Source organism: Lepidochelys olivacea, assembly GCF_965140295.1.
Source record: "Lepidochelys olivacea isolate rLepOli2 genome assembly, chromosome: 16".
Lineage (NCBI taxonomy): Eukaryota > Metazoa > Chordata > Testudines > Cheloniidae > Lepidochelys > Lepidochelys olivacea.
Genome location: NC_140426.1, coordinates 21755039 through 21782422, shown reverse-complemented (window position 1 = coordinate 21782422; position 27384 = coordinate 21755039). Strand labels below are relative to the sequence as shown.

At 49.3% G+C, this 27384-nt stretch overlaps 2 protein-coding genes across 8 annotated transcripts in view; both read right to left on the bottom strand.

Annotated features, from left to right (window-relative positions):
- Nucleotides 1-243: 243 nt before the first annotated feature.
- On the bottom strand, nt 244-16573 carry CARD9 (caspase recruitment domain family member 9). 4 transcript variants are annotated; one of them, XM_084650425.1, is made up of 13 exons: nt 16435-16573; nt 14244-14467; nt 12345-12482; nt 10830-11155; nt 9872-10051; nt 8869-9021; nt 8341-8466; nt 8045-8236; nt 7424-7465; nt 6405-6453; nt 4154-4224; nt 2370-2446; nt 244-1048 (listed from the first exon to the last, which is right to left on the bottom strand). In XM_084650425.1, the coding sequence occupies exons 2-13, from the start codon at nt 14425-14427 to the stop codon at nt 952-954; spliced, it is 1635 nt and encodes a 544-aa protein (XP_084506551.1). In that variant the 5' UTR covers nt 14428-14467; nt 16435-16573; the 3' UTR covers nt 244-951. The 4 variants fall into 4 exon arrangements, with proteins under 4 accessions (XP_084506551.1, XP_084506549.1, XP_084506548.1 ...); XM_084650423.1 differs by having other exon boundaries at nt 14244-14549; nt 16435-16569; XM_084650422.1 differs by having other exon boundaries at nt 14244-14542; nt 16435-16521.
- SNAPC4 (small nuclear RNA activating complex polypeptide 4) overlaps nt 16495-27384 on the bottom strand; it is a 32447-nt gene continuing 21557 nt past the window's right edge. For 3 of the 4 annotated variants that reach the window (XM_084650418.1, XM_084650420.1, XM_084650421.1), the window contains 5 exons: nt 27134-27241; nt 26010-26037; nt 23235-25375; nt 21168-21309; nt 19697-20088 (listed from right to left, as the gene is read on the bottom strand). In XM_084650418.1, coding sequence (XP_084506544.1) covers nt 21187-21309; nt 23235-25375; nt 26010-26037; nt 27134-27241 — 2400 coding nt within the window. In that variant the 3' untranslated portion in view covers nt 19697-20088; nt 21168-21186. Of the gene's footprint in view, nt 16597-19696; nt 20089-21167; nt 21310-23234; nt 25376-26009; nt 26038-27133; nt 27242-27384 lie in introns of those variants that run through there. The other variant, XM_084650419.1, reaches the window with a different exon arrangement.

Here is a 27384-nt window from a genome sequence, read left to right as displayed (position 1 = left end):
TGGATATGGTTAGTTTTCTGGTTTAGGCCCTTCCGGTGTTGGAGTACCTGGCCATGACACCTGCATAGAGCTCCACCCGAGGCCTGCTCACACAGCTGGAGTTACAAGAGCACAGTGTTGCCATTCCAAACATGCGTAACACCCCAGCTCTTCCGGTTTCATTTAAAACATAAAACAAGACAGTGAAGTTCTAGCCCTCATAGGTATGGAAGAAAAAACAACCTGAATGCAGGAAACAAATAATAAAATAAAAGGAATCCATTTATTAAAGTCTCACGATTTTGTTTGGTGGTGAGCAGGGGATGGCTCGTTATTTTTTAACAGAGGGGGCTAGCAATTGTGGAATTGAGGCATTAATTGGTATTATATTCTCCCTTATTTAGTTATTTTTCTGGAAATCATAAGAAAGATTTTCTTAAGCTAGTAGGTGGGTTTTTCATATCCCATTGTTGTGTACTGTTGCTATAGCAACAACTTTTAGCATACCTTACATTTTTAGCACACCACTTAAGCCCATTTTTGAAGCAAATAAAGTATATTTTTTACTTGGACTGTTTTTTGCACAGAATACTACAATGCACTAACATAGCACCATGATTGTAAGAATTTCTGCTACAGCAATTGTCGTATGAGTCTAAATGAATTAAACTCCTTGTGGAAGGACATCATCATCATCCCTATTAAATATATAAAAGAATTAGGGTTCTGAATCAGAGATGTCAACCAGTTAGGTGACTAGGCCAAGGTCGCATAGGAGTGCTATGGCAGAGGCAGAAATATAGTCCAGATCTCCTGCGTCCCAGTCCAGTGCCTTCGACTTGGTAAATGTTCATGGTGGTGGTTTAGAAAAAGTTTTAAATGTCAATCAGCTTGGATGGGCAGAAGGGAAGATTCTTGCACTACATCCCCAGCAAACTTTTTGTAATTTCCGTTGCGGTTGGGCTGATGCTATTAGGAGCCTTCAGTATCTGTGTTGTCACTACCAGTGTTGTTTTCCCAATCCACTTCATGGTGTCTGCCCTTCTGCACCCTTCGCAATGCCCTCTTCCTGTAAGTTAGGTTAAACATTTAGGAGAAAAAAAAAATGCCATGAGGAACAAGCTTCTCAATTACACATAAACCAGCAAACTCAAAAAACTCAATTAGTACCCAGTCAAACACTGGCCAAAGTAAAAATTAAGAAGGCCTATCTACATTCATGCATCGGGAAACAAAGTAATCACCTGCTGAAGGTCAGGAAGAAGTCTCCTTCCATGATAACAGTATCACACATGCCTGTACCTTCTGGGGAGCACTGGCTGAATCAACATTGTTCATTGGGGCAACTTTGTCAAATAAATTATCCACAATTGTTATTAGTATTCTGGGTTTTCTCCAGCATCCAATATAGACTGTGATCAGAAGCAGTTTATTGGATTTAGTCTAGAGCAGTAAAGCCAGTCCTATATTCCTTTAAGTACAGTACAACTGAACGCGAGAATTTCCAGACTCTCAGTTCCTTCTTGAATACAAATATTACGTAAGAGCCCAGCACACTACCACTTACAGAAACAATACAACATGGTTTTAGATGTTTCCTGTAATCTGCTCCAGTATTTAGCTCTTTTGGATCATTTCTATTTAGTGTGCAAATTAAGATCCGTATTTTACAAGATGCTCGGCCCTTTCAGAATTATTGCAAGCTGCGGAGTGCCTCCATCTCCGTCTTTGGGGATTGAAACGGCTCAAACCTGCCCCGAGTCTCATTAATAGGAACTTGGTCTTTGGTGTCAGCAGTAGCAGGATGGAACCCTGCGCTAGTAAAATAGATCAAACTTACCAAGCCAGCAGTTCCCAAAGCATGGTGCCCCCAGGACTGCAGAGTGCCATTAAAAGTCTGGGGTGGGAGGCATAGATGTGTCCCTGCCACCTGACCCTCATTTTCTCCTCTCAGGAACCCCTTATCTCCACCAGCAGCCTGACCCCTATGGCCCATGAGCCCCTGCATAGACCCCCTACAAATCTGAGTGAGTGGCATTGTGATCCAGTGCCCATGACACAGGTGACCACCTCCAGCTTATGTCCTCTGGGTACCCCTCTGTTAAACTACTGTGGAAATGGCATGAAGCAGCCTATGACACAGGCCATGTTATACATTTGTCTGAAAACATCCACACTTGTTTCAGTGCAATGCAACGGCTTCCATTTTGGCCAACATGCTCGGTACATCTGGACTAAATGCACGAGTCCCTACAGCTTGAGCTAGAAAAGGAGGCAGTAACAAACTCTCATCCTCCGTGGATCAGGCACAACAGGGGACATGACACACAGTGACCAGTAGGTTATGCAAACAAATATGGCAAGAGCAGTCCTGAGAGCACAGGCCACACCTCCGATAGTGTTCAAAGCTGTCCTTCATCCGCCGCCGCTCCTTCTCAGCCAGCTCTCCATTGGGTGGGCCACCCTCCTGGAAAGGAAAAGAAAGGCCTGGTCTAGTTGAAGCTTGGGGACGGGCTGGGGATGGGGCCAGCCTTGCTCTACAGAGAGGCCAGGAATTACGTGGGCAACGAGACTCAACTTCTGGAGTTGGCCTCTGAAGGACAAAGGAGAGGCACAATGGGCAGGGCAGTGGAGGGGGTGTGGAGAACACGGACAGCCGCTATCCATGCAGTGCCGCGATGTGTGCTCCCAGTGGTTTCCATGAGCGCTCAATTCACTCAAAAATGAGCCTGTACCAGTAAATGGGCGGAGAGCAACTTCATGGCCAAATGCATTCTCTGGGTGCTGCTGCCCTTCAGAAAGCACTCGAGCTTTGTGCTGGCAGCTTCTGACATCCACAAGTCCCAGGGAACATTACAGCCTCCTGCATTCACTCCTGGCCCTATTATCCTGTGCATGGCTGAGTCAGGCTCCGGCCCTGGCTCACACTTAAAACTCTATGGCCTCATTCTGAAGGCGTCTGATGGACTGAAGATCCATGCCACCACCGTTCCCTCCCCAACTGCTGAACTGCCCTCATCTCTCCTGAGCAGGCTGGTTCTTCATAGCACCCACTGTGTGTTGTACAGGAGCCCGCTCCTGCATCATTTACGGATTAGTGTTCATGCTACCGATCCCACCAAAGGCAATGGAGCTACTTGCCCTAGTGAGGGCTTGGAGGGTGAAGCCCTAAACACCAGAATCAGAAGATAAACCACTTAAGATCTCCTTTTGCAATGACAGCAGAGCTCCTGGGGCACAGAAGGGATGTCCACATTCATCCATTTGTAAAGCCAGAGGTTCACACTCTCTTCCCAGCAGTGTGAGTAGAAACAGCAATATTACTTTGGAGACCTTTTAATCACAAACACCAGTGCCCAGACAACACAAACGCTGAACATTAATTAGCTACAGCAGGTTTGGGGAGCAGGGGGAGAAATGAGCAGTGGCTGAAACACGATGTTAGGAGAAAAAGGAGAAGCTGAGAGATATTTGCAAGGGCTGACGTAGATGAGAAAAGAAAAACACTCCCGTTGATAGGAAATTGCTTAAAAACCCAAATAGTGTTGCCAGTGCTAATTCTAGAAAATCAGAGGCTCGATATCATCCCTTAAATTTAATGTGGATTATTCCTGAATTAGATCCAGCAAATCCTATTCAACAAGACACCCACAGAGTCTAAGCTCTGTGGGACAGGGGCAAGCGGTTACTATGTGTTGCATGAGGCGCTGTACAGGCAAAGGTCCTGATCCGGCACTACAGCAATATAGATGATCGACGACGACAACGGGAGTTCAGGTTATGCAAAGAAGGCAGGACCAGCCACTACATCCGAACATTAAGGTCAAGTGGATGAGAGAAACACCAACAACAGTCCCAAAAGTGCCCTGCTGGAGATGGCATCTGTAGGCTGCCCATTCTTGTAACAGGAGTTGAAAGCAGTACATTCCTGACTGACAGTGCGGCAGCGGATGTGTTGATTGGCAGATTCCATTCCCACCCATACCACTCCCGAAGAGATGTAAGGGACACTGATGCCCTGCTGTTATTTGAAGGATGAATTTGGTCATGAGAATACAAAACTCTCCCTGCGAAAGTGCCAGGTACCTCCAAACTGGGCAAGCCTATCGCAAATGCAAATGTTATTCGCCGTGAGCGAGGTCGCAAGAAGCGGAGAGTTCACAAAGACACTTACATTTGACGACTGCAGGCACTGAATGCTCTCTAACGCACTGAGCTGCTGATCCTGATTTTCAGGGAGATCTTCTAAGAGAGAAGGAAAAACTGCAAGTGTAGTCGCAAACTGGTGTTGTTATTTATTATCTGTTACATTAGCACTTGGGGCCCTGCTGTTCTAGAAGCAGATCCAGCCCCAAAGAGCTTTCCATCTGATAGAGACAAGGCAGACAAAGGAAGGATTCTCCCTTTGTACAAACAGGGAGCGGAGGCGCAGAGAGATGAAGTGATTTGCCCAAGACTACCCAGGGATTGCGTGGCAGAGCCAGGAATTGATCCCTGATCTCCCAAGTCCCCATCCAGGGCCTTCACCACAAGCCAATCCTTCTTCACATCATTGGTTTGTGGTTTTACAACCTTGAAATAGAACAAATTGCTTGTAAACGTTGTGCATTTCATACCACAGGTGTCCCAAAGCGCTTTGCAGAATTAACGAGTGAGACAGCGAGAACACAGTAACCGATGCAGGTGAAGGGCGATGGCCATTGTGTCACTGGCAATAGCTCACACCTAGCGTAGGAGATTATTGCTTGGTACATGCAGAGTGTGCCACGTTTTCAAGGTGCTGCATATACATTAAGCCAGTCTTCCAACCTCTTTGGAATGTAATCTGCATTACTGTCCCCAACTGACAGATGGGTGGGGAAAAGGAGACAGAATTGAAGTGACTCGCCCAAAACTAAACAGCAAATCAGTGGCAGAGTGAAAACCAGACCTCAGGAGGTCCTGGATTTCAGTCCTGCCCTCAGTCCACTAGAGCAAGCTGCCATTTTACTAGCCATTGCTCAGGACAGTGGGGTTTTTCCCTAACTTTTCAAAAAGATGTGGGATATTTGCTATCTGGGACCTCAACAAAGCAGCCCCTTAGGTTGTTCTCTAATGAAGACAAGTTGAGAGGTCACATTACCTAACATGATATTAAACATGGACTTGTCACTGTTCACACTAGCTAAGTCATGTTTAATATCATGTTAGTTAGAACACACTCGAGGGTTGTGTTAAAAACAGCCTAGTTTTCTAGCAAGGTCAACCCTATATAGAATTGTGCAGTTCACACTATAATTTCATCATGTGAGTGCAGAACTTGAACTCACAGCAATCCATCCAGGAGCAGAGATCGCTACCAACCTGGAATGGTACTTAAAGTCAGATCAGGGTTTCTCAAGCTTTTGAGTGAACTGCCTTCTCAAAATGGGTGAAAAAAAATATTCAGGCCCCTCAGAAGTTAAAACAGGAAGACGCTCCCATGCTGGCAGTTTCCTTCTCTATACTTTTTTAGATAGAGCTTTTTGGAAGTGTAGTTCAAACCCTCAGCATAGCCTGTCAAGTCTTCCTCAGTGATGAGTCATTTCCACTTGGGACTCCTCAAAAGCAGAACCGGGGATAGTGTGTTCATTAGCTAGTTCTGCTTTTGTCAAAACCAAGTGAAAATAAATTAATTTAAGGAAAAAAGCAACCCAACAAAGAGCATGGAGAAAGGTGCACGGTCCAGTTAAAGTGGAGTCAGGACACCTGGGTTCTGTTCTCAGATCTGTCCTGACTAGCAGAGAGAGCCCAGGAGAGTCATGTAGTGTTTGATTTTCATAGATGCCAAGTGCCTGCAGTACTCCTTAACTTCACTGGGGACAGAGAGTCCTCCACATCTTTGAGAAGTCAGGCCCTGCACATCTCCAAGCTTTCCTAGGGGCATCAATACACTGGCAATCTCTTATTAATGAGACTTTTGGACCAAATGGAACAGTACTGCCTAGTGCTGTTATACTGAGCTAGTCCAATATATTCCTTCCAGAATGCAGCCACTGGAGGATCCTCCCACATCACATGTAATGAAGAGAAGAATGAAGGTAAAAGGCTCTAAGTGCTCAGCAAGGGGCTTCACAGACATCTCTTTTGGGAGATGACCAGGGGTTCCAGACACCTCCATTTTGGGGTACAAAGTTGAGACACCTTCTATGGGTTGACTTTCACAAAGTGCTGAGAACCCACCCTGGGAGAATCAGATCCTTTAAGCATGTCCCAAATTGGGGCCCCAAAAAACATTAATTACTTTTGAGAATTCAGGCCCCAGTGATGCCCCAAGACCACACAGCAGAGCCAGTGGCAGAACCCAGGAGTTCCCAACTCCCAGCTGCCTGCTTTAACCACCAGGCATATGGTCTCGGGAATACTGCTCCAATGTCTCCAAGCAGAAATTAAACAAAAAGTCTTACTTTTATCAGACAGCTGCGCGTCCTCATCTAGGTTTCCATGGAAAGAGAGCTTTGGGACAAAAAGAAATAGGTCTAATCTGGGGAAATAGCAATACTCATTTTCCTCTCCTCATCTCCCACAAAAAAGACAAATAATAAAAACAAACAGAGCCCCAGGATTCCACAAGTTTCTCTTTCCAGTCTAGCGAGAGTTGCAAGGCAGCCGACCCATCCTACCCAATATCACCTTAGTGACATGCCTGTAGATACAAGTGCTATGCATGAATGAAGCCAATTCTCCAGTGAAAACACTACCCCACACCATAGGATAATACTTCTATTGTGTGTATGGCACCTTTTGTCCCACATCAGGCTCATCACCTACCGCTGAATGCGGCTGCCTCACGGCAGCTGAAGCAATCTGGCCATGCTAAGGACCATGCTGGAAAGGCGGTCTCAACGCATCCTCAGAGACTTGTGTCATCTGCTCAGAGTCAGTGGGGCTCCCCACACGATTCAGGGCTGCAGAACTGGGCCTTTTATTTGTATCCCAAGCATTTAAAGTTACACTCACAGAGCTACAAATCTTGGCCCAGAATCTTGAGCTGCAGCCCAGATGTGCTTGGATGAGTCTCAGGATGGGTGCACACATCCTCTCAAACCTGATGCCACCCAGCCACCGGGCTGGTCTCCAGTATAAAAGCAGAGCAGCCTTGGTACTACTCTAATCCTGGTTCCTGCTCACAGGGATGGCTGGAGTAGTGTCCTCGTCTCCCCCCAGATACACACACTCTTCTGGCAGCTGCAAAGGGGGAAGACCTGCTATGGCAGGATCTACACCTCCTAGAGGTTTGTCTGCACGGGGGCATCCTCCATTGGCTGGTTACGCTGGGGTGGTTTTTTTCGGGTGCTTCGTGCCACTCGAGCACAAACAGAAGCTGGCTGCAGGTTATCTGCTAAGGAGCCTTTGAGCAGAGCTGGGGAACCCAAAGACCTTCCATAAGGAGGTCAGACTAAAGCCAGCTAGCCACCTTCCTCACCTCTTGGGAGCTCCTGGGCGAGGTGTCATCTAGGTCAGAAGTCTGGAATTGTAAGAAAACAAGCCAGTCAGGGATCTGTATGCAGACCCCACTCCACAGTGAGACAGCAGCAACGATGGCACGTAAAACGGAACGAAATCTAGGAACGAAGACGCAGGGATTTCCTCCCTCTTACCTGCCCCTACTGGCTCAAACAGAAGGCACCCACGAGACTAGGATATTAGGGCATTGTTTTCATTCGGGGTTTAGGAACAGTTATGGTACATCTTCCCCCGCCCCCACCCCGATTTCACCCCAATGGCTCAAGACTTGTCCTTCCTGGGCTTCAGTCACCAGCAGTTGGCCTTGATGCACCAGGGACAGCCCCAAATGCAAACAAGGAAGGGATGCGTTTGCACTGTCGGAGATTACTTACGCTGGAAACCAGGGTGAGCTCTACTGTGGCGAATTCCAGCTTCCCTTGTCTAAGCACAGCCATTAATTGCTGAATCGAGGCTGATCCCAACTACAGACAGTGTCAGTGTATGAAGTCAGTGGAACACCCACAGCCAGGGCTCACCGGCCTCTTCCCCTGCCCATAGCACAGTACCTGCATGTAGCTGTGTATTCCTGCAGACATACCAGCGTGGGTGGCTCCAGGTGCAACTTTTTCAGCTTGGCCTCAGCAGCTAGTAACTGGCCCTCCTTCTGGAACAGCTGTAGCTGCATCTCATCGCACCTCTCCCCCAGCTCCCGGATCTCTTTGCGGTATGCGTCTTTGTCGACCAGGCTCTTGGAGTATTGCATATGGAACTGTTCTCGGGTCAGCAGCGCCTGGTGCAGAAAGCGGGAGGGCAAAGTGTGTCACTGACCTGGTGCCTGAGCTTACACCTTCCATTATCTTTGGTAGCTGTGCTCCAAACAGTAGGTTTTATCACCTGATCTCTTTCTGCAGCCACTTCTTCTATCTGCTTCAAGATGGCCTCGATGCGATCCTTGTACATCCAGGAGTCCTTCCTCAGGGACATGCACTGCAGCTCCAGCACCTCCTTCTCCTCCGCGTGCTGCAAGGAAAGCACAGAAGCTCACTTCACTCTTGAAACACCTGTGGCTTGTAGTGTAAACAGGCAAAGGAGATGTGTGGCCGATGTAAGCACTTTGCAAACAGTAACTGATCAGTTCTCCTGGTGATCCAGGTGGATCAGTGTCATCAACCCCATCTTATACGTGAGGCAGAGAGGGGCCAAGTCTTTCCCAACACAGAGAGTCAGTACCAGAGCAGAGGAGTACCCGTCGGAGCATGTCTCTCATTAAACTGCTGCAACATTTGATCTGAGCCAGAAGCCAAGCTGCAGCGCTAGTTGCCCAGGTGCTGCTCTGCTCCACAGGGAAGAGTGGCTTTCATGGCACACACGTTCCCATGAGGAGTTTACTCCATCTCTCCCCGCTCCCACCAGACTTTGTACTTTGTCCCGGAGATCCTCCGCTTGCCGGAGTGCCTTGCGCAGGCTGTAGATGGTGTTCACCAGCTCCTGATGCTCCCCGAGTGCCCGTCTCCGATCAGCCTCCAGAGCCTGGACATAGAGGCTGTTCTTCTCCAAGTTCCCTTCCTTGGCGACCTCCAGGAGGAAGGGGCAGAGGGCTACAATGAGGGGTGGCCTAACTGGCTAGGAAAGCCAGGGGTCAGGAGGCACTGTCCCCTTCCTGAGTCTAACAGCACTAATGGCCAATTCTCACTGCCCTTCCACCACCCCCGTGGCCTCCACCCTGCCTCCAGGTTAAAGCAGAGATGAGCAACACGCTCTCCGATGCAGCACCAGCCTGCCCTCATCTGTGAGATGGAGGGGAGTCGCCTGGAGAGCGAGAATCCTAGCAAGTGCTGCTCTGAGCAACACAGGGCATCATGTGCCAGGATCTGTTCTTCCCACAGGCCGCTGTTCCCTCCATGTTACAGATGAAGGCGTCTGCGCTCTGCTCCATTTCCTGCCAAGCAGGTGGGATCCGCAGGCTCCCGTGCAGCCCTGCAGAACACAAAAAGTGCCAGGCATGATCAGTCCCCCCATCCAGCCTCGGATCTCGCTGTCATGGCAGCCAGTTTAGGGGAAGGTGCAGAGTGAGTTGGGCAAGTCTGGGGCCCTTGATTTAAACCCTTCTGAGCCTCAGGCCTAGCTGTTCTCTCCAATGCTGTACTCCTCTGCCACCATGGCTGCTCATATCTCTCCCCTCAGCCCATCTAGCTGCTGTCAACCTTTACACACTGTATAACCCACCACCACCGCTCAGGGGGTCCCTCTGTCACAACGCACCCATGAGCACACTCCACTCTAACCCATGGCTCTCACCCCGCCAAGCTCCCTGGCCTCACCAAGAGGGGGCCCTGACACCAACCCCCTTGGAGAAGCCTGCGTTAGCAAGGCAGACTTGCTACCCCAACCAGTCCCAGAGGCCCAACGCCCGCCCTCCTCAGACCTGGAGCGTGTTCTCCAGCTCTTGATTCTTGGCCAGCAGCAGCTCCTTCTCCCGCTGGATCTCCCACACCACTTCGTGGCTTGGCCGCTGCTCAATGGCGTGCTTCAGTTTCATCGTGTGCTTCCTCTCCAGTTTACAGTCGTCCTCGGCCTTCATTAGGCTGTGCCTCAGATGGTCAATCTGCAGGGGAGGAGGGGGATTTGGAGCTGGTCAGGCCTCACCAGGAGGGATAGCTCAGTGGTTTGAGCATTGGCCTGCTAAACCCAGGGTTGTGAGCTCAATCCTTGAGGGGGGCCATTTAGGGATCGGTCCTGCTTCGAGCAGGGGGTTGGACTAGATGACCTCCCGAGGTCCCTTCCAACCCTGATATTCTAGGACATCTTTGTAGTGGCATGGTTTTAGTCCCATCCTCCAGCAAGAAACACAAGGAGAATGCCTTCCCCACCCCTGGGAATGCAGCACAGTCCTGAGGCAGAGTCCTCTCTCTGCCCACAGCACATGGTACCTGCCTACCCACACGTAAGATACATGGCAGCAGCACTGCAATCTGTCCCCAGCTGCTGCAACGTTTGATCTGAGCTAACAAGCCAAGTTGCAGGGACAGCCCTGCCAGGCTCTCCCATCCCTACATAGGGGAGACCCTGTTCATTTTCTAGGGCCCACGCAGCCACTAGCATCTGGGCTGATGGTGCTAATTTGCAAGCCTAACTGCATGATGCTGTCTGCATTGCGTGCACCCTTGTTGCCGTAGGGGGAAAGCCAGGCCTGCAGCACCAAGTGTCAAAAATCCCCTTTAATGCATTAGTCCTGCGCAGCACATTCAGGACTCCTGGCACACGGTGCAGAAGGGAGGTGCCCATCTGACTATAGCGTGCAGTCGCTAAGGCCTGACTGTGCTCAGCTCTCCAATCCCTGGTGGGGTGCACGAGGGAGGAAGGAGAGCAGGCAAGGCACCGACCTCTAGCTGCAAATCCCGGTTCTTCATCAGGGCTGTGTTCTTCTCCTCGCTCTGCTTGGCGTAGCTCATGGCCAGGTCGTAGTTCTCATCCTTACATTTCCGCAGCTCCTTGGCCAAGTTGTCCCTCTCCTCCTTCATCTTCTGGGCCCTCTCCTGGTGCTTCCGCAGCACACTGTCCCTCACCCGCATCTCCTTGATCGCATCCTCCTTGGCATGGAGCCACATGTTGAGCTCCTGAGCCTTCCTCCTCTCCTCCTGCACGGCGCTCTGCAGCTTCATGATCTCGTTCATCAGGAGCTGGCTCAGGCCCGATTCCCCCGCGGTGTCTGCGCAACAGAGACCCTCACACAACATGGTCCCCGCCCCACTTAGCTGGGGCCCAGTCCCCAGTCCCAGGCAGAAAGGTCCCTGATCATGAGTCAGGATCACAAAACCTCCAAACGAGTGCTGTCCAGTCCATGGTGCATGTACTCAACACCCACAGGTCAGTGCCACGGCAGTTTTTCTTCCCCCGGCCCTCGAGCCAGCCCCATGGCCAGCACGATCACACCCAGTACAGTCATGCTGACATACAGCTGGCCAGAGCCAGAATGAGCAATGACCCACCTCGCCCTGTACCATCAGTGGCCTGTGGACATGCCAGGTGCTCCAGAACAGTGCCTCAGGCTTCGGCCACTCTGGGAGCCATGTTCAGTGGGGGCACCTCCTGGTGATTTCATGGGGAATTCTGTCTCCTTACACCATGGCTGAACAGTCCATGAGGGGGAACCGGGCCATTATCTAGCACAGAGGTGGGCAAACTACAGCCTGCAGGCCACATCCGGCCCACGGAACCGTCCTGCCCAGCCCCTGACTTCCCAGCCGGGGAGGCTAGCCCCTGGCCCCGCCCCTGCTGTTCCCCTCCCCCGCAGCCTCACGCTCTGGCCTGCTGCTCCTGCCGGGCAACGTAGTGGTGTGGCTGGCTCCGGCATGGTAAGGGGGTGGGGACGGTCAGGGAACGGGGGGGGTGGGGGTGGGGGTGGGATGGGTCAGGTGTTCTGAGGGGGGGCAGTCAGGGAGCAGGAAGTGGAAGGGGGCGGATGGGGGTGGGGGCTGGCTGTTTGGGGAGAGACAGCCCACCCCTGATCTAGCATCTGCTCTTCCTTCTGATACACGGAGCAGCACTGGAAGTCCCTGGGAGAGGGTGGCGATGTAGCTCCTAACACAGCATTGTGTTTTAGTCTCCAACCTACAGTCTGATCTGGGTGGGGAGGCCCGGGAGTCCTTGGCTTCCACAGAGCTCTCCCCGCAGGAATCTGACTGCAGGATCGGGGCCTTAGTATTGGGCGGCTGCTCATGAAGGTTAGTCTGACCCTCGCTGAAGAGCTTTCAAGCCAGTGGCCCAGTCAAAGGCTGGCTGGGGCTCTGCCCACATGAGCCACCAGGGATTTAACTGGGTGTGGAATTTGAGGTCTCCTCTAGCTGCAAAGCAGCATCAAATAAAGAGACCATTGTGGGAACGAAGCAAAACGTTACCTATAATCATCGAAAAGACCCTGCTGGGCTCCTTGCCGGTTACTTTCATATATAACAGTGGGTAGTAAAGCTCTAGGCTCTCAAGAAAGGCCTCAAAACCTTTCTGGCCTGTCCTCTGAAGTATATCCAGGAGGACGCCTGCAATACAGAAACAAAGGCACTTACTGCAACATAGCATGTCAGAGTAACACACGTTCCCTGAACTTCCAGAGATGGCTGGTACTTGCGTTCCTCTGTAGGCAGGAGCAGACAAGAGTCCTTGGTGTCAAACCCTGCAGGCGTGGCCCAGGCAACTCTCTCACTGGCTTTAAGGGGCAATTTAACTGAGCAACAGCTGCAGGGTTTGCCCCTAGGCCCCTGCTCCTACTTTAGTGTTGCGAACAGCAGGTGCTGCAAGAGAAGCAATCCCTTGCTGAAGGCTAGGGAGGAGGAGGAGCAGGCAGGCTTGAATGAAACAGCCATGGCAGTTCCTATAACTCTGGGCAGCTTTGGTCTCAAATTCAAGAAGAGGCAATGGTTAGGTGGGCCCCACTTCTGGCACAGATGTCCTGATCCTGCAAGGGGCAAGGTACCTGCCATGAAGTGCTGGAGCCTCTGCTCCACTCTTGAGGTCAGCGGGACCGAGCCTCCGTCTCCTGCTACAAGCGGGACCACAGTGAGAGCAAGAGAAGCAAGAAGTCTGTCACCAGCTTTTAAAGTTGGAATTCTAAAGTCTAATAGGACCAGAGATGCTTTCACAGTCAAGTCTCTCTCATTGTGTCATTCTGAAGTTAAACACGCCCTGCAATGCTGGAAACCTAAACAGCAGCAAAGCGTGTGCTAGTCAATATCCTGCAGAGAAGAATTCTACACTCAGCTGGACGGAGGCAAAGGAGGAGTCCACAATAAGCCTTTCCAATCTCGGCTCCTTACCATGGTGGCGAAGGAGAACTGGAAAGCGTAACTCACTATCCAAGGGAAAGCAACCGGCCTCACTTCATGGCCCACAATGTCTGAAACTCAACTGTTCTGAGACTGTAAACTCTTTGGGCAGGGGCTGTGTCTGCGCAGCACCTAATATCACAGGATCTCAATCCTGATTCAGTTGTTTAGATTGTAGTAGCCTCCAGAGGTCTAACAGTGATTCAGCATGACCTAGAAGCTAAGACACTGGGCTGAGACGCCAGAGCCCTCAATTCTGTTCCCATCTCTGGCCTGCTGGGTAACCCTGGGCAAGTCACTTCCCCTTTCCGTGCCTCAGTTTCCCCATCTGTAAAATGGGGGTAACAATACTAAAGCACTGAGGTCTACTGATGAAAACAGTCACAAAAGAGCTAGGGGTTATTGTAAAATAGAATAAGTGGTGAAAATTACCTTTGATTTGTAATGTTCTCAGATTGAATAACCCCAGGGACTCCTAGTAATACAGGCTAATTTTTCTTTCTAATGTTGCCAGAGTCCCTCTGAACCTGAGATACAGGAATAGTTTATCCTAGATTCAGAGCTTTTTAAGGCCTGTAGGGATCACCGTGATCCTCTAGTCTGACCTCATCTATAACACCGACCAGAAAACTTCCCCAAAATAATTTCCTTTTGAACTAGAGCAGATCTTAAAATAAATCACTAAATAAAATCCAATCTTGATTTAAAAATTGCCAGTGATGGAAAATCCACCACATGTTAGCTTGAGGAGAAGGAATTATTTACCTGTTTATTTGGATTTAGAGAAAACCATTCTCAAATGGCTGGGAAAAGATGCACCTTGAAAGCATGGTTCCCAGAATTGCACTACATGGGTTGATGGTAACACCATGTGGCCTGCAGAAGCAACTGACACCATGGCATTTTCATTCCAGTGTATCACCCCAGAGGCAGGCCACCCACACAAACACGTGGAGTCGGAAGCTGCTCAGTACCCACCTACTTTCCGTTTCCGGACGACCAGGCTGGGGTCGTTAAGCACTTGCTCTTCGTCATCATGGTTAATCACTTTGCACTGGCGGAGATAAGGCGTTATTCTGGAGGGGTCTATCACGGAGATCAGCTTCACCCGGAAGTTCTCCAAGTTATTCCAGCACATTTCATCATCTTCCTGCTCCGACATGGCGGAGAGCAAGAAATACTGGCAGGCCAGGTCTTCTTGTCTGAAAGCCACACCATAAGCCTCAGAGCAGCTCGGGATGAGCAGCAAGGATAGCAGGTGGCCCAACACCATCAACCTGAGGACTAGGAACACGCTCATTCACCATAAGGGACGACCACGTCTCCCACAGCAGCCTGTAACTCTGTACGCAAAAAATACATGCACCCCCCTTTGCATGAACAGATCGGGTCATGGGGCACTTCATGTACAGAAATGCCAGCTTGTGCAAGTACTACATCCCAAGCTCCTTCAGCAGCTGGCAGGGCTGGCACCACTGCTGAAGAGGTGATGAAATTCTGGTGAGTGCCCTTCAACCGGCCATCTCCCGAGTCATTACAGGAGGGAAGTGAAACCACTTAGCGTGCACCCTGGGTCAGTAGCACTGAAGACCAGAAGCTCCTGCGTGGATGCTGAGGACACCAGGAACTCAAATTGCATATGGATTCCCAACAGGCTATACCAAGGGAGAACCTACATGTCCCACCAACATTACCTAGGGTCACACGTACTCAGCACCGCTTGGGATTGGGCCCAAACCTAATCTAGTGACCCACACGTGCAAGGGTGGAGCATAAACAAGGAACCATCACACAACAGACAGCTATTACCTGCTTGAAACCAGAGATCTAAGGAGAGGGTGCTGTACAGCCCCTCAGGCAACAGGGATAGAACATTAGAGTGAACCTGTTTGAAAGGTTCGAGGGGGAAGAACCCTCCACATCTATGCTCTTAAATTGCAGTTAACTGTAACTACCAAGAGCTAATATTTTTAATTGTGTCTAATTTGCATTTGCAAAGGAAGAGAATGTGCAAAACCCACAACTATACACGATCTTGCAACTTACACAGAACGTTGCAAACCATAAGCAGTGCCGGACACATTGCACGTGCAAGTCACAAGCTCTGGATAACCCTAGCAACGTTTACATGCACCATGCACATTGCTTTGAAACATCACTGCCTGAGCTGGTCAACAGAGCATTGTGTCACTGCAGAGAGCCTCCTGTGTGTCACTTTTGCAGGAACTTATCACATCCACCCTAAGCAGCAGCTGCACTTTGAGATTTCTTTCCCATAATGCTTCCTCCCCAGTGCAATCTTTCCGATACACCCACATACCAAAATGAAACCAGACTGGAATTTTCCAGTGTCAGCTCAACTAGGCTAAACGCTGATTCGAGGAATCAGGGAGCCATTCAGGGACTGTAGTCATCAAGATGCAGAAGCCACATTACAGAAGTTGTAGCCTACAGTTAGATCTGCATTACTCCTTGATTAGCAAATCACATTTTGATACAAGGAATGCACACTTGGGCCAGGTTCACTCTTCCCGTTTAGAGAAAATAACGCGAAATAACCTGACGCTGCGTCAAGACCTCTCTGACCTAACGATGGCTTTGTCTGTAACAAAACACTAACACATTTTCTCTTATCCCCATTCTTTGTTTTGCCCATTTGGGGCCAAATGCTGCACCAAAATGGGCGCCTAGGTTCTAACCCAGGCATTTGATTGCAGTGCTCAGATCAGAACAGGATTTGTTGCAATAGCCAGTGGCCCAGAGTGGCTGCCAGCCACCTACAAATCCAGGAGTGTTTCCCTTGTTTGGGGGAAAACTGCATCATTCCTGACAGCAGCAGCTCTGTAGAGCCTGGGATATATATAGCTTCCCCTCTCATAGTGGGCTAAATTCTACAAGTCTTACTCTGTTCCCACACAGGCAAAACTCACTGACTTCAACGCATAGATACTACATGATCGACACTAGGTAAAGCTAGTGGGATTGACTTCAGCAGCCTGCCTGACCCATCCCTAAACATTCTGCTACCCCAGCACACAGACTGCTCTGCCCACTAGTGGGGCCAGTCCCAGTTCCCAGCCAGGTAAGAGAAGTAGAAATGCATTGCCCAGTCGATACACACCCCACTCTTCCCGCTAGATGAAAACTGGATCCAGATTTCCATAATTACCAGTCGTTCTGTGTCACATGGACCAACGTGGCCCTGCACATCAAGTGTTTCCTCTTCTCACAGGCTCTCCTCTCCTTCTCTCACTGGCTCAGCATGGCAATGATCTTTGCGCCCAATCTCCCAGCAAACCCAGCGGCATGGCAGCCTCCCTAAATAGTCCGTCTGCAACACAGATGACTCGAAGTAAAAAGAAGAAGGGTGAAACCAGTGGGTAACAGCATTTATCTGAGAAAAGAAAAAAAGAGGAAGCCACAAGGGGAAAAAAAAAAAAAACAGTGGCTGGAAGTACCTCACATCCCCACTGACTTGCTGAATAACTTAGTCTCGCTGCGCCTCAATTTCCCCATCTGTACCACGCAATACCTCTGAGAAGCAGTTGAGGCTTCTTTATTTAATGGTTATAAGGTTCCACTGATGAGACGTATTACAGGAATTCACTGGCACTATCTAGAATGTACAATCTCTTCAGTAAGAAACTTGCATTAACAGCCATGTGGGAAAACGACAGCTTCTGAAGTAGGTTCTCCTCTTTCTAGGTCCAACATTATATGACAGGGATCTTCAGGGATGGGAGGGTTGAGATAATAAACAGAACTAATGCTTTCATTTAAAAAATCAACAACCGCCCCACACTACTGGAGTTATAACAGCCTTTCAGCTTAAGCCTTGATACCTTTAACAGCAGCCTTATCAACACACCAACACCTTTGTGCCGGAATGCAGATAGAATTCTTGTCCCTTTTTTGGTGTAGAACCATAGCAGGTGTGCCTGCGATTGATGGGATAGACCATTATGACACTTTCCCAAATGGAGCCTCAAGTTTTGGGTGTCCATTGACTTCAATGGTAATTGTGGGTACTCGGCCCTTCAAAAAAGAGTCAAGCCCTAGGTGTCTCAAGTGGACAAAGCAAGGAATAGAACCCAGGAGTCCTGGCTCCTAGGCCCCAGCTCTAAGCACGTGATGGGAGGGGCAGTCCAGCAATAGTTGGAGGATTTTAAGCATGCACACAAATCATTTTGACTGCTCCTTTACAGAACTATTTTTGTTGTTCTTCCCACACAACTCGAGACTTGTAACAGTGATGACAATTCAACAGCCACCTGATTTTAAAGAGTCCAGAGGATTCACATAACTCGATACTCCTGCAGTTAATGCAGCGTCACACAGCTTTGGATCAGCACCTCTCCCTGCTTTTGTTCTACAGGCTAAACTCCTGAACAGCCTCATGCAGGGCTGTCAGAACCTCCCCCCAGCCCCAGGACCTCAGCACAAACCCTCTGGGTGGAGAAAAACTGGTTGGAGCTTCTGTAACCCTGTGCTTCCTGCTGCGTACAAACTGTACGCGTAGCATATGCCTTCTAAGATATGCTTGTGAAGACTTAGTGTGAGGCTGATCTGAAAACAATGTGCTGTCAGACTACCCACATTGTGGGGCCTTCATCATGACAGTACTTCAGTGCCATCTTACAGCATAAAAACCTGCCTCTATTTCTATGTTTTCTTGACAAATAATGGCAAGAGGTTGCTCAGGAGCATCGGGGCTGCAGGTGTCAGCTGGCAGTGATTTTGTTTTTTGGTTTTTTTGAAGGAAATGGTATTGAAGATATATACATTCTAATTTGTTACAACCACTGAAGGGAGAGGCTCATCTTCAGACAAGCCAGGGCTGCACTAGTTTCAGATGACCTCACTTGGTTCCTAGGTGAAAGTTTGCTTATTGATCATTTCTTCAGCTGTGTAATAGACACAGATGGGTAAAAGACTCACTAGCATGACTGATGCCTAGGGCTGAGCTGTAGCTTAAGCAAGTTCTCTTCATTTAATAACTAAGTTTCTGGCTCTTTCTATAAAATGGTTTTGGGAACTCCACTCTTGCATCCTCCAATCTCTATTACAACAGAATCCAGGTATTGGGCATATTTGTAGCACAGTAGGGGAGGGGGGTTACTTTTAAAGCCAAACCACTGGAGAGACCTCCCTGAAGCAGCCCCCTTTTGGTGCCAGCAAACAGGATGGAACCTGTGCACACTATGCATTTACCGTCTCTGCAATGGAGCCTGAGGACATCTTCCAGAATCAGTCCAATTCTCCCGCCCCACCATCTGGTGGAGTACCACGTAGACCAAAGGCGTGTCCTTGAATTATAGGGATGCTCCAGAGTATGGTCCCTATTTCTATTCTCTCCCAATGCTCCATACCTTAGTCCTAGCTTGCTGTCCACATCCCACATACAACCCTCCAAGTCAACAATGACATTCCAATTAACCCATTAAGTAGGAGGCATTACGATTCGACCCCATCACCGGAGATTAGCCAAGCTGCCACTGTGCAGCACCTCATCTCAATCAGCCCAGCAGGTGTCATTACCTAAGCGGCATTCACAAAGGCACATTCACTTCAGGGCATAAGGTGCTTTGCCCCACTTAAGCCTCATGTTCACAGCTGTGTGTTAAGTGGTACACAGGGTTTCATGGCAAAGCTTTTGCTCTGGGGTGAATTTCATGCAGGAGGGTGGCTTGCACACGCTTTGAGAGGGGGACAACTCACCCGCAATTCCCTTCTCTGGGCATGATACGGGTTTAACATTTGAATAGCACCTTGGCCTACTGGGACTTAGCGACCCTGGAAAGCACCACACCCACGTAGGGTGGGACAAAGCATTGCCAGCACGGCCATGCTTCATAGCATAGCTACACCCTGAAATCACTGCCGTGCTCCTGAGAAATTAGAGCCACGCTGCAGCGTTTGCTCTTTCCCAGCATCTTTCATCCATGGAACTCCGACTTTACCAGCTTTAATTCATTTAACCTCAGCACTCCCTGGGGGCAGAAATCCCTGATTTGCTAATGGAGGAACTAGAGACAGAGTGACATGCCCAAGGTTGCATTGCAATCTGCGGCAGAGACAGGAAGGGGATCCTGTCTGACAAAGTCCTGTGTTTTAACCACAAGCTCAGCCGATTCCCACTCCCTCCTTGGTTCTATGTGAGGAAACAAACATCACCTTTCTCGTTGTCAAAGACCAAACAGTTACGGGAAAGCATATTCAAATGAAACCTTTCCTGTTTGCGTGGCCAGAAAGAACATGCCTAAATCTTTTTAAATGAGAAAAATATAACGTTTATATTTAATCCAACAGTCAGAATCACTGAGGTACAAAATAAATCCACTGATCATTCAGCAGTGCTGTCGCCTCAGAACCAGTTAATTGTCAACCACAAGCATTGCCACAGCATTAAAAAACATAGACCGAGACTCATGTTCTGAACTGGGGGACAGACATTTATATAAATAGGCTCCAACACAAAAAACAAACAAGCATTCATTTTTAACGCCTGTCTCCAATAGTCTTCTCCCACCTTTGTCCGTGCTGCTGCCAGATTGTAAGCGTGTTAGAACAGAATCAGTCTGTGTCAAAGTGGGTGGGAGGGGAAGAAGAAAAAAAAAAAAAGAGAGAGACTTCCGTCTCTAACTTTCCCAATTAGTGGTTTGAAACGAGAACTGTAGTAATATACAGACTTGGGAAAAACAGTGCAACCATTTTCCTCTCTTCCCCAGGACTGCGGAGTCAGTTTATTTGAAGTGTCACTGGTTGGTAGTGCAAGGAACAGCTGCTATTGCCACGTCTGAAAGCAAGCTTCATTCAGAGACTCCTGTAATAAGGACACATTCACCTCTCATTAGTCACAGGACAGTTTCTGAAGCCATTTAAGAAAAGAATCAAAAAGAAACGAGAACAACTCCATGAACTGAGGAGGGATCAAGACAAAAAAAATCTTTGCACTTATTCGGTACCTGTCAACCAAAAGTTGGTGGTGTTTTTTACGATGATCAGACCACAGCACACCTGTGCAGTATGGTGTTAGCCCTGTGAATACAGGCAGGGAAACCGCTTGCCCTGCAGTGTCTCTATGGTAGAGACACAAAAAGAATCCGACTCCCCAGATCCTCTGAGAGCTAAACAACACTCCTTTTGCCCTGTAGTGGCTTGTGGGTGATCTTACTCATGTTAGAAACACTGCCTGCTGGAGCCCATCTTCTGCACTCTATTTAAAAATCCACCAGTCTGGCCACTGAGAATTTAAAAATAAACAGCTGCCATTGCTAGTGTAGGACCTACAGTATCTTTGCTCCACTGTTGCAGAGCCGGCCAGACATCAGACAAAGCAGCCAAAGTGAACCCCCACCACCAGAACTCTAAGGCCATCAGCAAGGGGCACACAGCAGCCGGGGTATAGAGAAGACACTGGGACAATGTTTAGGCTCTGCAGCAGGAGTCAATAGCTTTAAAGGCATCCTTCAAACATTCCTCTCCCCAAGAGCTCACTCCTCCTCACCTGAACAGTCATCCTTTTTTTGTTGTTAAACTTGTCTTATCTTAGCAACCAATCGTGCAAAACTATCAGTTGCAGTGCATTATCACCAATTCTTACCACGGACTGCAAGGACTCTGGGCTGTTGAGTCCATATGACAGTGAGTGGGCCTTTGTCTCTAAAGCACTGTATAAATGTAGCATGTCTTATAATTACAGTCTTTACAGATCACGGCTAAACAAGTGACTTCAGACCTGCATGCCCACAGGGAAGGCAAGACAGGCCTGTTTCAAACCACTGCTGTAGGCCTTGCGTCATGATTCCCAGGCTATTTCTAAGGTGTGCCTCACAAAAAAAGAGTCTCTCCAGGTCTCTCTCCTCAAGCTAGAAATAACAGCTTCATAGCGGAGTTACTAACATTTCTCCCCATGCTTCTCTCACGTCTGCCTCCTCCTCTTCCTGAAGCGAGCACTTCTCCTGGTTCGCAGAACTCTGGCCTCACCCACGTCAGCGCAGGAGCCTGAGACGGACTGCACAGCGGGCACTTCAGCTCCAGCACTCTGCAAAATAACCAGTGACAGGGCATGACTGCAGGCGGAAGATACTTGGGACCGCAGGAAAGACCAGAACCCCCTCACCCCCCACAAATCATTCAGGGATTCTGGCAAGGCTGAGAGGAAATGGAACGAAAATAGCACTCCCTTTATTCCCAGATCATTAAAAGCACAAAGCGATGCCTGTTCCCCTCGATCACACAGACGTGCCAGACAGTATGTGTCCTCCAACAGTGAGGAATACTACATACAGAGTGCAGTAAAAATACATCTAGCCAATGCTTGGGTGTTTCCTCCTGGGGACAGTGATACTGCGAGGGTTCAAGCTGGAGCCTTGCTTTTACAGCAGCTCCCTGGCTCACAGCCTCTGCCTGGCTGCGTGGGAACGATTCCTCCTCCCACACATGATGCTTTTGCCACTGCTGCTGGGGGTCAGGCCGGGGCCCTGCTGAACAAGGGGCTCCAGAGTCTCTCAAAGTGAAAAACTCTTCCCCACCCCGGTGCAGCCACCTGGACCGCGCGCACGTTCTAGTAGGTAAAGGGAATCTAGTCTGACTTCTCCCCAACAGCCCCCCTGCTGCTGAAAAGAAGTCACTCTGACTGGATGAAGGTGGATGTGTAGCAGGACCTGCAAGTCTTCGCCCACACCTAGAGCAATTTGGGAGCTCCTGCTGGGTATGACTCCCTGTGCTTAGCACCCCTGTATCTGAGCTTGTGGGGCTGACGCAGGGGGGCAAGCCTAGCTGCAGGTTCTTCCCTGAGGAGAAGGGGTGAAGCCGGCATTATTCTAACACCCTTCAAACTGCCAGCTCCATGAAGAGAGCATCATTGGTCATACTGGGGGAGAGGGCATCTTTGATAGCACTTCTAGGAAGGGACCGCTGGTAGCAACATAGGAACAAATGAATGAGGAACAGGAGGGCCCGAGAACGAAGGGGTGGACAGTGACTATGCCTCAGTGTTACGGAGCTTCAGCAGGAATTTCTCTCCCCCTCAAAACCCCTTCCATCAGACAGGCATACAAGCACTTGGAAAACCATAGTCTAGTTACATATGTCACTGTGGAATAGGGACCTCACATTCTACATGGGGACACAGGTGCTCTTCCCCTTACATTGTGGATAGGTAACACAGTGGTCTTTGCATCTCCAGGATGTAAGGAAATCTCAGACACACCCAAACCTGCTAACCCAAGCTTTCCTGGGAGAGGTAAACAACTACAGGTCTTCCCTAAGCATCCTTTCTGCTTTGCCCTACTGTAGTATCCACCAGCACAAGCCTAAAGGAGGAGTTTTATGGGAAACACCACCAATTCTGTAAACAGGAGCTTTGAGAATAGGTCAAGAAACAGGGTTAGAAGTTAGAGGATCATTTGTGTTTTAACACTATAAAGAGAATTTAAGGGACTGGAAGATATAAAGAGATCGCAACCAAGAAATGCACTATTGCGAAACAAAACCAACTTCTGTGCCGTCATGGCTTCCAAAAGCCCTAACCAAATTCTCCAGATTCCCCCTGACAACATTCTACAAAGCAGCTCTGGGTTTACACCTGCAGCCCCGTGAAAATCTGCGGGTACTGTAAACTAACCTGAGCTTCCTATTTAACAGGCCCAGAGACACTGCACTGACTATGCTGTACCTACTGACTGGGTGCTCCGGGGAAGAGGGCTTTGGCATGGGTGGAAAAGAGTGGTGCGTAATCCAGCTCTAACATGTTGCATGGGAGCTTGATCTTTATTAGGGGAGGCTGGGGAAGTCATCCGACTTGGCTAGGCATTGTGTGAAATAGGGAAACTTTCTCCTAGTTTTCAACACATAAATCCATGCTTATTCAAAAAGGAAAAAAACGTTAGTTACGAGCCAAATCCTAGCCTCACCAAATCCAATGGAAGTTTTGTTATTAACTCCAATTCAATGCTTTGACTTTACCTGATGGGTGATGTCAGCATCCTCACTCCCGGGGACAATGCCAGCTGTGCTATCCAAAGGTACTTTGGCTGGTTCTTTCCCACAGCTTTCTGCCTCCATCAGTTCCTTATCAGTAGGGGACTCCTCTTCGTCACTCTCTGAACTCTGCTGCCAGCTACTGGAGAGAGTTGTAGTCACTGTGGGAGGAGGCAGAGTTGCTAGGACAGCTGGGAGAGTAAATGCTGCTAAAAACCTGGCTTTTAACAGGAGATAGGCAGGGTTATCACCAAGTTTCTGCCACACCAGCTGTCGGACAGCAGGCAGATCAGCCCCTGCACCCCCATCCCTGCGCTCCTCAGAGGTCCTGAGGCACGACACACGCTGCTCCAGCGTCTTCTTCTGCAGAAGCAGCCTGGAGAGCGTTTTCAAGTTGCACAAGAAAGGTGGAAAGTAAGCCAAGCTGGTTTCCAATGGGGCCACCGGGATGCCCCGCTTCCCTCTCAGCCACTCCTTCACCAAAGCCTCATCCTCAAGGGAGAGAAGGCTGACGTCCAGGAGGTTCTTTTCGGCATTGGGTGTGGGCAATCCAGGGGGGTTGTCCACGTTTGGGGTGCTCTGTGGCTTTGGGAAGATCGGCCTGTTCCTTGTTACCTGTGTACCAGGAGAGTCCGAGTTCTCTACTATGTTGTTACAGGCCAGAAGCCGATCCGGCCTTTGCACCAGGCTCCCTTCCAGCAGGACTTTTGGATTGGAGGCAACCCCGGTGAGCATATTGCAGTTATTGCTCTCACCTGTGCCAGGGAGACTTGGCAAGCAGAGCTGGTCAGCCCACGGAGTGCTTGCAGGAGGCTTCACTTGGGGCAACAACACAGGGCTGGGGTGCAGAGCTGCTCCTTCATCTGGAAGGCTCATTGGACTTGCACTCCTCTCTCCAGAGGAGTTGGATATCCTCGAGAGGCTGTTTAAAGAGGCAGGAGCTGGAGGAGTCACGCTGGGTGAGCTGTGCCCAGGGTCCAAGGAGGTTATGGATGAGGGACGAGTGGAAGGGTTTAAGCAAACAGTCTTCCCTGAGGGTGCCCCTTCCGCTAACTGTGGGCTCAGCACTTGTGCACCTGTGCACCTGATGGAAGGGTGACTTGCTTCGACTGGCATCAGCGGCACTCTTGGGGCAGAGGTCTCTCCAGTCCGACTCTGATTTTTGGCAGCACTGCCTATAATCCCAGCTGCGGGCTGCTTCCCTTGGCTGTGAACACTCACCAATGCTTGTACAGAGGTGGGGATCAAACCCTGTGGTGTTACCACCCAGGTGATGGGCATGATGTTCTTGGGAACCACGTGAGACCCCCTCTGGGGAGCTAGGATAGCAGGCAACAGATTGATAGCGTTCTGCTGTGATCTGACCAGGGCTGGGGCACAAGTCATGGATGTGGAGGGAGAGGTTTCCTTGGGGCCTGACTTCATGGCGGCAGGGTTCAGAGAAATGGCTGAAGATGGCATCAATGCAATCTGATGCGGCACAAAGGCATGGTTTTGCAAGACTACAGGTGCTGAGCTGCCACCAAATGCTGGAGCTTTCTTGCACCCCTGGGACAGGCCATTCTCCCCTGCACCCATAGGTCTGTCCTGAGAAGCCTCGCCTTTGGACACATCTCCCAAAGCTGCCTCATTGAGCTCTCTCTTGGATTTTGCTCTCCTCTCGGAGGAGCAAACGCTCTCTGCAGAGTCTGGGACTGGAGATGAATGGCTTCCGACAGGTTTGGGAGAGGGGACAGGAGCCACAACAGGAGTAAATGCAGGTAGGGGCACTGGTGCACATGCTGCCTGAGCATTCCTGCTACCTGCCAGCCCAGCTGTCGGAGGCTCACTTCCTCTTTGTGGGGCAGGAATTACCTGCTGCACAGGGTGCTGGATTATCACAGAGGGCGAAACCAACACCTGGGGGGCAAGAATCACTGTTCTCTGCAAAGCTTTCTTAGCCCTGGACTCCCGCAGCCTTTTCTCCCTCAGTAATTCTGAGACTGTTTTAGGCTTTTGCCTGGGAGTGGGAAGAGCAGGGACACCCGCCGAAACAGCTGCAGGGTTCTCCTTTGCTTTTAAGGCGATGGGCCTCCTGGCTCTTCCCTTTCCTGCGGCCTTCTGGGAGCGGGACTGTACTGGCAAGCCTGCAGAAAGAAGAGATTTTAGCAATGCTTTCAAAGTCACTCTCTAGCTATTAAACCATAGGGTAAGCAACACACAACTACCATTCATGCTAAAAGGGAGCTCCGGGGGATGCTATGACAGCAAAATGGATCGAATCAGCCCTGTTCTGAGGGCCTCAAAAAAAAAAAAAAAGGAGTGACATACTTGAACCCCAGTAATGAGGAGTGAATGTAACTATCGTCCCAGGAGTCATGGGCGGTGCTTACTGGCAGTATTATATACCATTGAAGCGAACACCCACTCAATCAGGTCAACATAACAGCAGCATTCAGTATTAGACCGTGCCCAGGTGCTCTGCCAGAACACCTAGCCTTCAACAGTATTACCGTGCTAATGCCCAGAGATGATGTCACAGTATTGTTGGTCACCCTGTCCCTCCAGAATCTTTGGCCTTCTTTATTAAGTGGCATCTTTGTATGGCCAGTAATTGAATGATCAAATACAACCAGCTTAAAAGCTACCAGAGAGTAAAATTTAAAGTGATTTTGCTCTTGAGGCTTTTATCAGATTAGATGGAGAGTTATATTAACCAGGATTAACTAAGCACAAGTCCCTGTACATTGTGAAAATAAATGGAAGTGTTTGGGTAGGTACCTGAAGAGTTCTTGGAACTGCAGGAGGGCTGCAAAAAACAAAAACAGACATGAATTATGTTCTTGGGATATCTAGAGATCAGAGACATGGCACTGAAGTAGAGGGGACTCATATTGTGGATATATCATTTCTCCAGATGTTTCTGGGAGAGCTTTTACTCCTGCAGGAAAACATGATTCTGGCAGCTATGCATTGGTGCATCGCAGGAAAATATCCTCAGGACACAGAAAATATATGTCAGAAGTGGACCCCAACAAAACTAATGATGTCAGTGGAGTTGTGCATGTCTGATTTCTCTTATCTTCCCTCCTACTGACACCACATGCCTCTTTTGGAGAGTTTGAGCAGCAGGTCCACAGGACTTGGCCTAGAACAGTAGTCAGAACTTCTGGTAAGAGAGACACAAACAATCCTCTTTGGTAGATGATGTTGTTCTTGGAGCCAGCTGGCAACACTTGAATCATTCAGCCACAGAGCATCAGCTCATGAAGGCAAGGGTCCAGCTGACCCTTTCATTATTGTGAACACCAACAGCAAAGACATCTTCACTATTTCCCCATTACCTCCCAGACACTACTGCAATACAGATAAATAAGTGTTTCACTGCCTGCACATAGGGTATGGAGGGGATGTGTGGGAGAGCCTACCACCAGCTTTTGAAAAGAGAATCATTATCAGCAGACCCAGCGAGCATAAGGTATTCAAGCTTCGACTGTCTAGACAAGCCATTTTGCCAGTTGTAATTACAAATTCACAACAGCCACTTCCTCTTCTAATACAGCATTTCACTAGTAGATCTCACAGAGCTTTACATAGGTAAGTGACTTTTATTAACCTCATTTTATAGCTGAGGAAAACAGAGGTTAAGTGACTAGACTATGGTCACCAAGAGGTAGTGGCAGAACTGGAAACTGAACCCAGGTCTCCAACTGCCCAGTTCGGGGCTCTATCCACTGAGCTACATTAACGTTGGTTTTGGTCTCTCCTCTGTGAAAAGTACAAAGCAGCAGCTGACAAACAGAATACGTACAGCTTCCCTTGACACAAGCAGTCGATTATTTCCACCCAGGCATCCCCTTGAGGCCTGCACGATGGGACAGGGTTTGAAACACCACATACAGTACCTGCTGAAGTCTCCTTGCATTCCCAGCCATGGCCTTGATGAGGTTCGACTGCCTCATCTTCCTCTCACGAATAACCTTCATGCAGCCACTAGTGTCAATCTGGAAGAGCTACAAGGAGACAAAAATCTTATGTTAAAGTTAAGCTTGGAAGAGAGGCATTCTGGGGGTGGAGGGAACGGCACCCTGCAAACAGGAGACGTTTCATTTGAAGCATCTCAGGGTCTTTTTCTTGCCACTGGAAAGAAGCTAGG

Bases quoted from the DNA above. Each gene is read 5' to 3' on its own strand.
- CARD9 (XM_084650422.1), bottom strand. From the start codon at position 16,475: ATGTGCAGGGCCACGTTGGTCCATGTGACACAGAACGACTG. The intron at 12,483-14,243 runs GTGGGTACTGAG...TCTGTATTGCAG, and splicing joins CGTCCGGAAACGGAAAGTAG to GCGTCCTCCTGGATATACTT. The intron at 8,467-8,868 runs GTACAAAGTCTG...CTTTCCTTGCAG, and splicing joins CGGAGGATCTCCGGGACAAA to CACGCGGAGGAGAAGGAGGT.